The sequence below is a fragment of the Hyalella azteca genome, unplaced genomic scaffold (genome assembly GCF_000764305.2).
Source record: "Hyalella azteca isolate HAZT.00-mixed unplaced genomic scaffold, Hazt_2.0.2 contig5918, whole genome shotgun sequence".
Lineage (NCBI taxonomy): Eukaryota > Metazoa > Arthropoda > Malacostraca > Amphipoda > Hyalellidae > Hyalella > Hyalella azteca.
The window spans coordinates 40,988-57,179 of record NW_025936095.1 but is presented as its reverse complement, the minus strand read 5'-3'; the positions used below and the strand labels follow the sequence as shown (position 1 = coordinate 57,179).

The window sequence follows — 16,192 nt, the reverse complement described above, 5'->3', positions numbered from 1 at the left end:
TTCCCTTATTATATCAGGGAGCTGTTGATTTCCGTTGCCATTCGATGACAATACAAGTGACTTTCGTTTAGTCATTTACCCAGAAAACTAAAATTAAATGGGTTTATGAAATAATAAGTAATAACTTTGCCAGTGCCCCGGAAAAATAAAACAGAAAACTCGTGTTGAAGAAAGTAACTCCAGTACTATTATTTATCAGACACGACCTAGCAAGAGGTATTCAAGATGATTAGTATTAGCAAAGAACACAATTTTATAGAAATTTTCTTAATGTAATCTCTCGTATTAAGCAAACCAATTTTTTTGTGTAGCAAAAATAAATACATGGTTTCATAGTTAGTAGAAATTCATGAAATGTTTGAGCGCCTTCGTCTACATTATGAGCGTCGTGATCGCGCTGCTTCCCGTACGCAGCTCCCCTCGGTCTGCGTTACCCTCACGCACCCTCGAGTCGCTGATGCTTGTCTCGCGGCCAAAATGGCTCCGTGTCACGCCGATATACTCTTCTGCACTTCATTTATACTTCATCTATGGCATTCTATGCAATGAGATGAACTAATCTTTATGTTTTAATTTAATTTTCATTTACTGAAATAATACGAAAGATGTGTGTTTCATTGAAATTATTATAAGATGGCAGAATTTTCTTGTTTATATGCGTACAAGAAGTATACATTTTCAATTTTCCATTGAAATTGGATACTTATTACGGAGTTCGATTGGTAGTTCAAATTTTCCGCATTCACTTAGGCAGATAGGGCAAAAATATCCTGAAAAACTTAGTGATACTTGTTGACTGTTTCAGCTCATAAATTTGCTTCTATTTATGTGAAAAATATTACAAATGTTTACCAACAATTCAAGTTCTTTAATATTTTTTTTTTACTTGACCATTTTTATTTATTTTTTAAAGTCGTATTATGTTTGTATACCCTCACTTGTGTATACATGCTACTGATTTATAGAGGTGAATCAAACAATAATATCAGCTAATGAATGGCCGAGTCACTGTATAAACTTAAAACCTTTACCAGGGGTAATAGCTCGGTAAACGCGTTGAGTGTTTCTGCAAATATACGGACTTCACCTCCAATTATTCATATGTACGTCTACTATTAAAGTTGGTGAATAATTTAAGGCAAATAATGCGGACTTCACCTTCCTTATAATAATTCGTGTCCGGTTACTACCAACTTAAAATCGTACCACAATGAATGAGATGTTGAGCAGGCGCTGCAGCGTACGGAGGTAATTTTAAATGAGGTAGTAGACCAAAACAGACAAACAGGAGCCAGCGAGCTGTGATTGCTGTCCCGAGATTGACAGATTGTGTGATGGATTGCTCGACAATCGCTTCGTGCTGTCACAGCTCTTATGACCGTACAGACAGACGTCGCCTGGGCGAGCGCTGCTGAGAAAATTAATTGCGATGAAATTAGCTTCTCAATTAACGATTATTTGTGAATTATCGGAGGCCTCCAGTAATGTCTTGTATACTTGTGTTCCGGAATACACGGGAAGGGTGAAATTGAAATTATAAACATGCGAAATTCCGGATCACAACCTCAGTACAAATTGTTAATTAATCAAAGGCAAATTACATCTAATATTCTTTTACCGAAGAAAGTTTATTCTTCATTTCTAAAAGCCAAACCAACGTATCGGGTCAGAGTCAATTCTGTGCCCATGCAAATTATTAATGCATGTCGGCTTACAAAAGTGCGCGAACCTCTACTCAATTTCGTCTTGCGTTCGTACTTGAAAATATCAATTGCGATTGAAGAGATCAGCAGAATAATTTCCTATCTGTTCTAATACTATTTTATCTCTAACATAATTTTGGGAGCGACTGGAGTCTATTAACCCTATTTGTTTAGCTTTTCAATGGCAAATGCAGCTGCAAATCGTCGATTTCTCTTGTCACTTGCCTCATTACGCAGTCGGTAAGAAACAGCAGCCACGTTCACCGCGTCTGATTGACGTTATCTTGGGACCAGTGAAGCTTCATTGATAATTTGCAGGGGGCGTTCATTAAGGCGAGGAGCCTCTTAGTGAGTGTATTACAGCGTCCTTTGGTGTGCCTAACACCTGTCCTGGGAGCCTTTAACAGTGCCTCCAATTACTGCGTGGCTGGCGAGACACGGTACATGACACAGCGCTACCCTCTTCCCTCTGTGCCTTCCCTCTGTTACGTCCCTCTGTAACTTCCCTCTGTACCTTCCCTCTGTTACTTTCCTCTGTTACGTCCCTCTGTTACTTCTCTCTGTAACTTCCCATGGAACTTCCCTCTGTAACATTCCTCTGTAACTTCCCTCTGCATGCCCTCTGTTACTGCCCTCTGTTACTTCCCTCTGGAACGCATCGCCCGAGAAATGCTTGAGCGCAATGACACTTAAACGCATGCAGGGCGACTAGAGTACTTGATCATAAGTAAAGTTGAATTGATATGTAATTTACTGTATTAGTCGTTAAAATTAGATGATATTATGAGAGAGAACAATCATCTTAAATTAATTTTTTTTAAAGGCTACGTTAAAGTTACTTGGGTATTATTTACCATGAATTGTGACGCGCACATGCAGTCCATTTACTTAACAATTCAGCTCTATTTTAATCAGATACAGGGTTGAAGAGACTGACCTTTTTGGATTGCTGCTGGGTTAGCGAAAACTATTCATGTCGTACTAAAATTCATCAAAAGCCTTTGCCTAATATCTAATCATCGTCTTCATTTCCAAATACTCACTTGATTATTGATGTAATATTCTAGAAATATTTAGAAAGAATTGTTATCTAAGTGCTTACTCTCAAAATTAGATACAAAAATGATGAACAAAATAGTAAAAAACCAACCGATTTGGAACAAATCCACAATTTTATTTGTTTCAACGTAAAGTCTCTCATAGAATGTGTCGGAGCATGAGAAAAACTGCCCAGAACGAACGTCTTTATCTGTTAATATGTCTTCCCGCCCCCATGCCTTCTTTAATTTGGCTCCGGCAGACAATTTTGGCCTCTACTGGCGGCTCTTGTAGGCGCCTTCAATAGGCTTAGAACAAAAAGACTGGCAGTCTCGCAGCAGCGATATACGGCCACTACTGAAGGCAAACGACCGTCGTTATTCTTTGCCCATTGTTCCTCCTATGAGAGAATAAAGATATTTGTTCAGCAGCAAGATTTTACCATGTATAGCTTCCCTTTTAATTACCGTGCCCCCAGTCATATGAGCCAGGATGAGATGTTATTGAAATCATAAGTAGCGCTGTGTGGAACGGAAGAATTAGGGAGTTTGATAAATTTAGTCTTGTGAATCTTATTTAGTTATTGTTTTACTTTATTATCTTCTCAACCATTAGAGCGTCGAAAGCTCAATTTTATTCCTACTCATACATTAGCTGCAGTGCTAAATTTCCAGCCGAAACTACCGCTGTTCAACGGATGCGGTTAAGAAATCTACATAAAAAAGCTAAATTAAGTAGAATATATACAAGAAAGGATCACATATATAACACCCAACGATGTGTGTACACTTTTGCTAAACGGTAACCAGTAAATTACCAATTAAAGCAATATTATCAACGCATGAGATGCAGTTTTTACACTATTCATTAACTTACTTATTTTCACTTTTTTACTCAACTTATCGTTTTTTATGCGGTTTTACACTTATCGTTATTTCAGAAATGATAACCACCCCAACAATTCTAAGGCAACTCATTCGAATTTAATAAACAGATTCAAATTAAATAAAGAGATGATTGTACTCACCGGTATGCAGGCGGGTGTGTTGTTGCACATGCGACAGCTGCTTGAACCGCCTGTCGCAGTATGAACATTTGTAGGGTTTTTCTCCTGTGTGAACCCTGATGTGTTGAACCAACTGATGGTTCGAGCTGAACGACTTGAGGCATTGCTGACACTGGTGAGGCTTCACCTCGGTGCGGTGGGGGTCGCGATTGTGCATCTGCATCGCAGATTTGTGCATGAAGATCTGCAACAAACGTCAACAACAGCTGTAGCTTCATGGCAGATATAAATAAAAAGGAGAATATTTTAGTTTTTTCCCAATTGAAACATTATTGCACGTATTACAGCTGTCTGCACGTGCGAGCTTTGAAATGAAGATAAAAATGCATCAAACTCGATGGATTTCACACGTTCTTTGTGTAATTTAGAGTAACTAGATTTTTTTGGGAGGTCATTGATATTTTTAAGGATGACGATTGCTTCGAATATTGAAAAAATAGATGATGCGAAGCGTTGAATGCGTTACCTTCTTCAATTAAAACTTGCCCCTTGAAAATGGCGAGAAAATCAGCATTTGAATTCAAATTACTAAGACGAGATTCCTAAGTTATATTCATATAATTTCTCAAAATCTAAGCAGAGCAAGGAATTCATATTTTAAATGATTTATTGCAATCCCCGTATGCCCAATAATGACCTATAACAGTAGCAAATTAAAAATTAAACTGAATGTACTGAATTGTTATTCAGCATATATAGTAGGCCTACTGATACTGTACCGAAATAATTTGTACTGAACATGTTAACAATTTAAGTAGCCATACTCAAGTAGCTATCTTATTTGAAGATAAATATTTTAAAACCAACACCAAGTTTCACAGCTCACACATTAGGTTCTAGATCGATGTTCTGCAACAAACAACAATAGATGTGGCTTCAGGCAGATATAAATAGCGATTGTGCATCTGCATCGCAGATTTGTGCATGAAAATCTGCAACAAACGTCAACAACAGCTGTAGCTTCATGGCAGACATAAATAAGAGGAGAATATTTTATTTTTTTCTCAATTGAAACAATAATGCACGGATTACAGCTGCACGTGCGAGCTTTAAAATGACGATAAAAATGCATCAAACTACATCGATGGATTTCCATACTCAAGTAGCTATCTTATTTGAAGATAAATATTTTAAAACCAACACCAAGTTTCACAGCTCACACATTAGGTTCTAGATCGATGCGAGTTTAATAATTCATAGTTTCTGTTCCCCGATGAACTTCCGAGTTCAGTAGCAATTATTTTGAAGAACTGAGCAAACTGTCCGTGTCGCGCCCAGTTTTTTGGATCCATTTCAAATTAGAATTGAGTGGCTTGATATTGAAGGCTTTCAAAAACTCGAACGGTGACGATAAAAGAATCTCTTGGAACGATTTAGGGCCTTTGTAATTTATGACCCCAGCAATGGCTGGTGATCAGTCTTGAGGGCCACCCTTCTGATGGTCGTAAAAATGGCGACGACATGGGCCTAAAACGGACAGATGAACGTCTCACAAAGTTTCAATTCGTCTTTAGTAGCGTGATGAATGGGATATATAACGTACTTTTATAGTCTACTCGTTGCTGTATAGGGGTACATGACTGCTGAGTGCGAGTACTTCTATTGTGGGACGTAACTATATATATAGCTTTAGTACTGATAAAACTGGTACAAATATATGAAAATTTATTTTGTGTAATTCGAAGTTGAAATTCACATAATAAAGAAGTAACAGATAAGACAGTTGAGAACTTTGAATATGATCAGCGCTGAAGAAATTAAGAACCCTCGTTGAACTTTAATGGGGCTTAAGGCAAAGGCTCAATAACGAGCGATTCGCCAGTGGGAGGGAGCCTGCAAAATGAATGAGATTATAAATTCTTCTCATAAGTAAATCTCTTCTCATGACGCCAGACGAGAAGTTCCTCATTTGCATGCAATCGAATACACGAGCAATCATGGAAACCAAAATTAACGACCGTGAATTAAAGCCTCCAATTGATATTCTTTAGGCACAAGCGGTGGTAGTTTTTCGCTATTTAACGCGGGATCCTTTACAAAAGACTTATAACACGGGAAGCTCTTTTCTTCTGGCGTCAGAGTGATATTGCTCAGAGTGATGCTATACACGCAGGCAGGTTCTCTCTAATTACAAAGAAACAAAAAGCCGCAGAAAAATTGCCCGGAAATATGGTTCTAATGGCGCCGGTGCTGCTGCTGATGATAAGTGAGGGAGCTACCCACGATGAAGCTCATCTCTGCTAATGCAGGCATGAAAAGTCGCAGTGCAATTATGTAATTTAAGTCGTACGTGAGTTAGTTTGGGTCGCAGTATAATTATATAATTAAAAAAATAATTCAAGTCTGACGCGAGTTAGTTTGAATCGAAATATATCTATATAATTCAACTCCGAAACAAGTTTGTTTGGGTCGCAGTATAATTATATAATTAAAGTCCGACACGACTTAGTTTTGGTCGCAGTATAAATATATAATTAAAGTCCGACACGAGTTAGTTTGGGTCGCAGTATAAATATATAATTAAAGTCNGAGTCACAGTGTAATCATGTTAGTTTAGACAAAACTTGAATCGCAATGTTATTGAATAATTCATGTTCAACACTCGCAAAAGTCAAAACTTTGTTTATAATATTGAGACATCCACGGAGAAAAACATTAATAAATAAGGATAATTAGAGATATTAGTAAAACATTCGGGCTCATAGTGAATAATGTGAAAAAGGAACGTTGTTTGATGTTGAGGAGCATATGACCACAAGTTTTGGAGAGGAAAGAAAGTTAAATAATAATTGGATGTGGAAATAGAATAATTTAAAACCCATTTCTAATTTAAGAATTGTGTCTAATATCTAATAGACATAAAAAAATTATGATGATTTTAACTGAAATTCCTACCATTAAACAGTGTGCAAGAGAATAAACTTTTTTGTTTTAGATCTCACAAATTTAAAACGACGAACAACACATTTCTTGGGAAGTCATTGGCGAAAAAGAACTCTCTAACTTATGCTATCGGAAGGTAGCCATAATTGAAATTGTTGAATGAGTTTATGAGGTAGGACAAATTAGAGTGATTTATTACGACCATTACGGATAATTGCTCCAATGAAGCCCACTTGCTGAATGACTGAATACTTTCTGCGAGGGAGGGAAGGGTTGGCTCATGGCTCGAGAAACCGACAAGTTTGCTGGCGATGTTATACTTAAGAGAGAATAATTTACAAACAAAGAATGTTTGACTGAATTACGAATATATTATTGTTTCATAAAAAGCGTACTGTAAACTAATTCCGATTTAAAACTCCAAAGTTTAAAATTGTTTCTGCTTCTGAATGTAAAATTCCGAATTAACTTGATCGAAGGGCGGATTATAGCGACAATTACAGAAAATTCATGAAAATTTACTTATAATAATAAGACAAATCAATTAATCTGTTAGTACAATTTAAATATAAATGGGGCTTTCAGGAAGTTTAACTGGAACTAAAATGTAGAAATAGAAATAAATGACTCTTCAATAACGGAAATGTCACCAAAAGCGGTTCTGCGAGTAGAATAGTGTGCAAAATAGTGATAGTGAAGAGTATTTGGGCAGCAATATCATATTTCATTGATTGTACATATACAAAGTGGGTGAAGCTGACAATTTTAACGTCTTTATTAAGACACAATAAGCTAAATAAACTTGGAGCTCACAAACTACATTGACGAGTTCATAAAATTTGTCAAATAGATAATTTTCAGACGGAACTGAAGTGTTTATTAACAAATGCAAATGCGGAAGAGCAACAAGAAGCAACACAGACCTCGGCTCCAGCAGCCAAGTAACCCTAAGACTCAGCGGCGTCACTTGAAATTCAACTTTAGTTCTGCGTCCGTAAAAGTGAAGACGTACGGCGCTGCTCGCCACAGTAATGCGCCCATCTATTGTCCAAAAACGCGGGCTTCCATTTAATTATTTAGGCCAGCCTACTCCTTGCAGGCCTGTCCGACGTCGCGTCCTGAATTACGGGAAGTGGAGATGTTTCCTTCTGGTTCCGCGTACAGCGTCCGGCTTTTGTACTCTTTTAAGTTTGTGAATAATTTTGAAAATTCAATAATCAAAAATTAATTCTCTGAATTATTCAGAATTCGAATTCGGAGTACATTACAATTCGATTCTACAGTGACAAATTCAGAAATGGAATTGGAAAAAATTGTGTCATTAATTTTTATTTTTAATGCAAACAATAATTCATGCTTATACTCAGCCAATACATCACGAACCTATATTTTTGAGTATACCCGCTCAAGTTTAACATAATTATTATGCAATAATAATACCACATTAATTTTGTCATCCTCAGTTCCAAATATGAAACTTCAACTGATAAACAGATTGTTTGAACAGATGAATAGTTAATGGAAACGGCATGACGTTTAGTTTCATGACTCCTAGCTGCCCCTCGGCCAAACGGTCGTCTCTATTGTCTCATATCCAAGCGAGGCTCTAAGTCTGCGATTATTAAATTGCTTATACCGCAATTCTGCTTCGAGAGGCGCCCAAAACTCCTCAAGTGAGGCCAAGAATGTAATTTGGTCTCAGCGCCAGCCTTATTGAGGAACTTGGTCGAATTATGTGCGGCCAATTAGTAGCCGATGACTGGCCACCGATAAATAAACTACAATGAATCATTTTCATAAGAAAGGCCAACGTGGTAAGGCAAATAAATAGAAGCTTTGCTTTAAATGGTCGTTGTATTAGTATGATATATCATGAGATACTGAATGATCTTTTCTCACTCCCAATAATTATTTTGGGTGAAAAAATTTATTGTTGGATTTATTTTTTGACAGAATATTTTACATAAATGGGGATCATTGAAACAATACTCAATTAAGATGTCATGATTACCTATGAGGCAAACCATTATTCATTAATTGCTTTCTTAGTGCACTGATTTAAAAAAAATCATTTTTTTACAAATCAAGCCGTTATCTGGGTAAGTTTAACTTTTGAAAAATACTTCAAATTTTTGCGTCCACCATCACATACACTCACCACCATCACCAGTAAAGCTATGGGCTGCGATGCCTCGAGAAGAAACTAACTCGTTTGAATCGGGACTAAAATTAAATGAAGCCAATTATATTTTAATTAATAAACTTTGAGAAGAGACGCAGAGCGGCCGAGCGCTGCGGACTCTCTTGTGTCAACTGAAATTCTTTGGGTGGCAGCAACAGGAAGATTTCAAAGGAAAATCTGGGGCAATTAATGAATGTTCGTGCTTCTAGTCTCCATAATTAAAACTGAGCCCCACTGAGAAAACTTATTTGCGCACGGACAGCTGGGCTGTGGTCAGGCGGGATAGAGTTTCAGAATTCATTTGGATTTTAAGGACAAAATATACAAATATTAATTTTTCGATTTTAAAAGAATTGTTCGTCTCGCCGTCTTGATTTGTTGGCTAATGAAGTGAGTATATTCTGCCGAATTATGTGAATTAATTTCAAAATATTATATATTATCGGAGTTTAAATTTTAGAGCGTTTTGTTTAAGAGTTGTATGTTTTTTCTCACTTTAATGTTCCTGTTGCAGGTGCGGCCATTTTTGTTACACGCAAAAGTGACCTGTTGCAGGTCACTTATGCTATGTTGCAATCCGGTTATTTTCAGTATTTGAATTCACTTTAAAGTAAACATGTACAAAAAATTGAGTCAATTCTTAAATTTATTATCTTTTTCTCGGGTCTCTTTATAGTTATGTGTGCTCTGTATGGAGAGCAACGAGATTTAATGAATAATACATTGCGTTCACACAATCATCTTTAGTATTGTATATTTCATATTTATATATGATTCGTATATTTTTATCTCAATTGATTTATTGTAAACGCATTGTTCACTGGGACCAGGGCTGGTCTCAGGTTGTGTCTTGTTCTGTTCCTCACAAACGAAGCTGCATTAATTGCAGTCATTGGAAGCCCGTCTTTAAACTTATTGATTTGCAGTCTACTCAAAAAAATGCGCCCCTTGCCCTCCCGCCGGCCTCTCATCGGCAAAAAGTCACAAACAATAACAGAGACAAATGCATCTCTGACCCTGCCTTCCCTCCCTTCGTTCACCCCCTTACCCCTCGTTCTGCCTTCCCATCTTCAAGTCGGTCCTCTCATATAATTGTTTATAATTCCGTGCTCTGAACTTATTTGGATTAATCAAAGATGAATAGAACAAAAAGCTTGTTTATAGCTTTTCCATAGGCGTAATAAAAGTAAGATCATGGAACCAAAACGAGTTCTTGGATTTCAAGCAAGATCACGCCCAAGATCATGAATATCAAGCCAGATCACGGTTCTCAAGCCAGATCATGGCTCTAAAGCCAGATCATAAATATCAAGCCAGATCGTGGATCTCAAGCCAGATAATGGACTTCAAGCCAGAACATGGATCTGAAGCCAGATCACGGATCTCAAGCCAGATCATGGCTCTCACGCCAGATCATGGCTCTCAAGCCAGATAATGGCTCTCAAGCCAGATCATGGCTCTCGAGCCAGATCACGGATCTGAAGCCAGATCATGGCTCTCGAGCCAGACCATGGATCACGACCATGATGTATACATGAATCAACAGTCGCATTTGTCACGTCAGCTTCAGTCATCGATGCTCGGCCTGAAGGCCTGTCAAAGTTACGGCAGTCTTCAATTTGAACTTTTTATTGCCATCAAGCTGTTTTTGGACATTTCCATCCGTAGCGGATAAAACTTATTTGGAAAAAGCTAACTTTGGGCGGCAATAAAGTTTTACATTAAAATATTTTCTTGCGGACTGGCGCTGAACTTTGCAGAGAGCTGATGGAACTGAGCGGCGCTGGGAAGCGAGACGCGCATATTTCATAAAATGAGTTTACATTTAAAAAAACTTTGGGAGACCTACGCATATAGATGAGTATTGAAATATGATGCTGTCTTGGAATAAATTTTATCTGGAACATGACACATAAATTTTTTATCTGACACGCATTTGTATACGCAATTTACTCGCAAAATAAGATATGGAAATGAGGCTTTTTTTATATTCTCTGACAGATTATGATGACAGAATTGTTTGTAATAAATTGTTTCTAATCCACATCACTTTTAGACTCGATATATTTTCTTTTTCCCTTTTTTAGTGTCTGATATTGGTCGACTAGTGGAAAATAAGCTTTACATTCAGTGAAAGAAAGTGCGTGAAATAAGGTGCAACTTCCAACTGATATAAAAATATTAGAATAAAATTATATTAAACACAGATAAATAAAATTATTACAATTTGCAATAATTATTATAAACTATAACCGTACTGTAACACTGCTTATACCCCTGTCCAAATTTTTCCATTGCTTTAAACTTCAGTTTTCGCACAAACCGGCTGTCATATATACGCGCGCTTGACATTCGCGACACGCACGAGTTTTCACTAATTACACGTACACCCTGAGTACATTAGCACTTATTACGGTGACAAGGCTTCACCGCACGGCTCCCTTACAGCCACCTCGTAAAACCACTGCTGCTCTTGTAACATCATTCCTGTACTTGTAACATCACTGCTGCACTTGTAACATCATTTATGCAAGCCCTCGCTACTCACGTAAGTCCACTGTAATGGACTGGACCGAAGTCCTGAGTGAGGTTGGAAAAATTTTCAAGTGGACGTTATGAAAATAATAAATTCGGCATTAGCTACAGCTGTTCTATTTTAGGGCTGAAATAAACATTATTTGCTATTGACACATATTTGATTTTCATTTATCTGAATAGCGAAATATAAAATCTTAGGAGACGTGTTATAATGTATAATTTAATTATTGAAATGATGGTAGATACTCATGTTTATTTTCACGTCAAGATTAGAGCAGAAATTATGAAAAAAAAGTCCAAAAAGTCTATGACGTAATTTTAATACCTCTACCTATTTAAGCGCTCTGCTAATTTGTTCTCCGATCATTGCGTAGGTTCCCGCGCATGTGAGGATGAATCGCAGAAAAATCTCGTGACGCTTCCAGAACTTGATGCCCGCCTCTTTTTTCCAGAGCATTACGATGAATTCAAAGTGTAGAGATACGCGCACAACTCGGCCAGAAATTGCAGAGGTTGTGAGCTCGGACTGGTGACAAGAAGCTTCAATGTCCGCACTCCGAGTCTTGTGAAATTCCGCGCAACATCCGCGTTACAAGAGTGCGACAGATTCGCTGAATCTGTATAGCAGCTTGTGACTCTACCCTATTTCGACTTGAAAAACGGTTTTGTTGATTAAATTTCCGAGTTTTAACTCATTATGCTTCGTAAAAAATTGCGAGCCAGTATTTCGGTTGGAAACCTATAGAAGTATATCCGTAGATATTATATACCAGAAATAAATCCATTGTAAATAGGAAAATTGGCAATCGTAGGCAGTAAAATTTTCCAGATTTTCAAGCGAGATCTGAAAAAAGTTTGAAAGTATTATATATATAAATACCATGGAAATGGCATTCTTGGTTACTTCCAATCGAATTACAAGCATGAAAAAAATCAACGTCCTTAAGTAATATAGAATATGGAATCTTGACAATAGTATTCTAATAGCTCTCATGCGATTAATTAAAAAAGGGTTTTATAAGTTGGATGAGATATCTTACCTGGCCCCATAACGATGGAAACAACTGAAACGCCTGAGAGCAGAAGAGAGAAGTGAAAGGATTTTCGTTAGAACAAGAACATCTCGAGAAGACAACTCTCAAGAAACACTCAGACAAATGAATGAGATATTGTCGAATTAGCGATGCACTTCTTGCCCTGTAATGGCAATACTTACCTCAACTCTGCCAACGCAGAGGCTAAGAGAGTGGAGTCGCTCTTTTGACAAGACGAACCATTCGTTTTCTGAGAGAACGCATCAACGTTTACCCATACATCAACGATTATAACTTCTCTTTTTTATGAATATTTTCTGCATTATTACTTTGATTAGCTAGCCGTGATTAAAAACTAATGTCTTTCGTTGTTGAATGAGTGAACGCTTGATGTTCGTTTCCCGTGGAGTTTGTTCGTCAAGTAAGTCTCAGTGTCCACGGATGTGATCAGTCGAGCATGTCTTGGATGATTAGAATAAATTGAATGAGGAGGCATGAGAAAGTTTATGTAAGTGTTTAGTAGGCAGGATGGACAAAAATTATAGCTCATGAAAAACAAAAAACATTCCGTTTAAATAAAATGCAACGAGATAACATCGAGGATTCTAATTTAAAAAATTACAATATTGTTGTTTAAATACACATTGAAAGCTCTTCATGCAAGCATAATTAATCACATCATAACATTAATCTTAACCATAATACATATAATACATTTGTTCCGTAATATAACGCAATTGCTATTGAATTGAACGAACCTTACACGATGCGCTTCGAAAATCAACGAAAGTTTTTCCGTTTGTTTCGTTGCTATTCAGCGATAATAAATGCACTTAAGGGTTGCAGATTTCAGCGTAATCTCACCATCACTGCAAATTTTCTACGATCAAAGCCGAAAATTTTACCTGTAATGGAAGGACTGCAATTTGGAATCTAATTTCGACACTTAGAAACGGCGCCCTGGAAATTCGGCTTCGAGTTTCTCTCCTTCAAAAATAACAAGATCATTTGCATGGCGATGAGCATCGGAAATTTGTTGCGCCTGTGGAATGGAAATAAGGACGCTTGCTTCAACGGAAAAAAATTTAATGCGATTTGAATTGAGGAGCCTTGGGTAGTTTGTAAATAACAATATACTTGATAATATTAATAAGCTTATGCTGAAAAGAAAGAATAAATGTAGTTGAAGAGCCATGGGTAGATTGTATATAACAATAAATTTTATAATATTAAATAGTTTATGCTCTAAAGAAGGAATTAATGTAGTGAAGAAGAACATGTTAATAAAAAAGGCTTAAAAACATTTGATTAGGATTTCTAGGCAATTTACACTTTTCACGATCCTTGATGGCTGATTTTAAGAAGGCCTTCCCAGTGCCGTGTGGAGGTCAGCTACAGAACATCTCGCAAACATTTTTTGATTAGGAAATAAAACGTTTCTTGCACCGTTGAATGGGAAATAGTGGAACTTTTTCCATATTATTTCATTTGCCGATGCGCATAAGGATCATTAAGGCACAACCGTGCGCATGTCGTTGCGTTCAGTGCTCTTAAGAGATCTTAACAAGCATTAAATGGGCCAACTTGGCCCATCCCAGGCACAATGGCAGGACTCGTGCAACTTAAGCTCATTTCAAGTCCCAGTTCTCAACAGAGGCCGTTTAGGTTATCTCAATACGGGAATACGGACGAAACCAAGTAAGTACACGGTATGTGAGCGCGGGACTGTTCTTGTAGGGAGAGAACACATAACACGATGTGTTCCTATGAGAACATATGTTGGGCGTTCTTTTGATAATATGTTTGCTTCTATAATATCAAATGTCTTCATTTGAGAATATTTTGTGTTCTTTTGAGAACGTGTTATGTGTTCTTTTGATAACAGATAACATGAACCTTGCCAGTGTACGCAGTCGTTGATATCACTCTGACTGTGTCCACATCGTGAGACTAAGTAGATTCGTGGTGCTGTGGAACGAGTCAATTTTTCAAAGATAATCAATCAAAAGATTTTGCACGAGAGATAAGAACTCGCATGCAAATATATACTAATGATATAAAATAACTATAGAATCAATTAAAATAAAATAAAACGTTGATCAGAATATTGAAGCTTTCCGAAATCAAGTGAACAATCTTCAATTACTTTCAATGAAGATATAGAAAGTCGTTTTACGCTCTAGCTTAGGGTTATTCATTTACTTATGTTCACTCACACAATAGCGTACATTGAACAGTTGAAATATATTTGTGATCTTAACTCGAACTCGAACTATTTATTATTGATTACTCATCACTGATATTACAATTTAGCGTAGAAAATATTCAATTAAGTACAACTCAATCTTCAATATCAAACCTAATAAACCCTAAACCCTTCTTCGTAAACATGGAGTCTCATAGCATTGTTGTGCACAAAGTCAACAAAGGATCGAGGAACCTATTTAGCGGTCTGAAGCCTTTTGTCAACCTAGAAGCGGAAAGTAGGTTTAAATAAACTGTCTGCACTACAAAAATATAAACTGTCAGTAGAGGTTTTACGAAAGTGAAGTTATTGTTCTTGTGGAATTGGAAACCATAAAGTTCGTAACTTGATCGTGAGATGCAAATATCAGAAGAAACGCTCCCACGAATTTCGCCAATGAAAATTTTTTCCATAGATATTCTGCCGGATGTGATTTTTATTTTTTAAATTGAATACTTTTTATTTAGTTCCTATGTAGTAATTTGGTTTGGATACATCATAGCTTTCCATGCAGGTACATGGGAATTTTTATTCCACATTTGAGACTGCGTTGCATTCATGTGATTAATTAAATTATTATGAAATTTTCGCCCTACACAAAACTTATGTAGATTATTCCACTTGTTTCTATTTTCAATTTGATAACACATGATTTTCTTCTGGATGTTGAATTACCAGATTCTACAGTATAAAATATCCCGTTCTAGTAATAAATAGTGATAATTTTTCCGTTAAAAAATGAGTAGAGATTAGAGCTCCACTCAAGTTATAAATGGTGACAAAAATTCTGTTCTATTTATAAATAGTGATCAGAGTGTCATTCAAGTTATTAATAGCGACAAAAGTTCCGTTCAATAATTAAATAGTGATACGAGTTCCGTTCAAATTATAAATAATGACCGAAGTTCCGTTCAATTATTAAATAGTTATAACGTTTAGTTCCTTTCAAGTTATTAATAGTGACAAATATTCTGTTCAATTAATAAATAGTGATAAGAGTCCCGTTCAAGTAACGAATAGTGACAAAAGTTTCGTTCAATCCGTAAATAGTGATATGTATTCGGTTCAAGCTACAAATATAGTGACAAAAACACCGTTCAATTAATAAATAATGATTAGAGTTCCATTCAAGTTACAAATACTGACCAAAATTTCGTTCAATTAATAAATAGTGATAAGAGTTCCATTCAAGTTACAAATAGTGACAATAGTTCCATTCAATTAACAAAAAGTGATGAGAGTTCCGTTTAAGTTATAAATAGTGACACAAGTCCCATTCAATAAATACAAAAGAAGAGTTCCATTGATATAATAAATAGCGGCAAAAATTCCGTTCAAGTAATAAACCGTATTAGCAGTTCAATTCAGTTATTAAAAAAATTCAATTAAATTTAAAAAGTATAAAAAGCGGAAGGTTGTCTCGTATGAAACTCTCGCCGCCGGTTCGCTTGTCTGCAGTCGAGATTCATTACGAGTGAAATCGGATGCCGGGTGCGGATGACA

The 16,192-nt window shown here is 36.6% G+C and overlaps 1 protein-coding gene across 1 annotated transcript in view; it reads right to left on the bottom strand.

Annotated features, from left to right (window-relative positions):
• LOC108670040 (zinc finger protein 629) overlaps nt 1-12,485 on the bottom strand; it is a 47,694-nt gene extending 35,209 nt beyond the window's left edge. Inside the window, exons 1-2 of the mRNA XM_018157489.2 lie at nt 12,451-12,485; nt 3,769-3,991 (exon numbers count right to left, since the gene is read on the bottom strand). Of these exons, the coding sequence (XP_018012978.1) occupies nt 3,769-3,985 (217 nt within the window). The 5' untranslated portion in view covers nt 3,986-3,991; nt 12,451-12,485. The remainder of the gene's footprint in view (nt 1-3,768; nt 3,992-12,450) is intronic.
• Between the last annotated feature and the right edge of the window lie 3,707 nt (nt 12,486-16,192).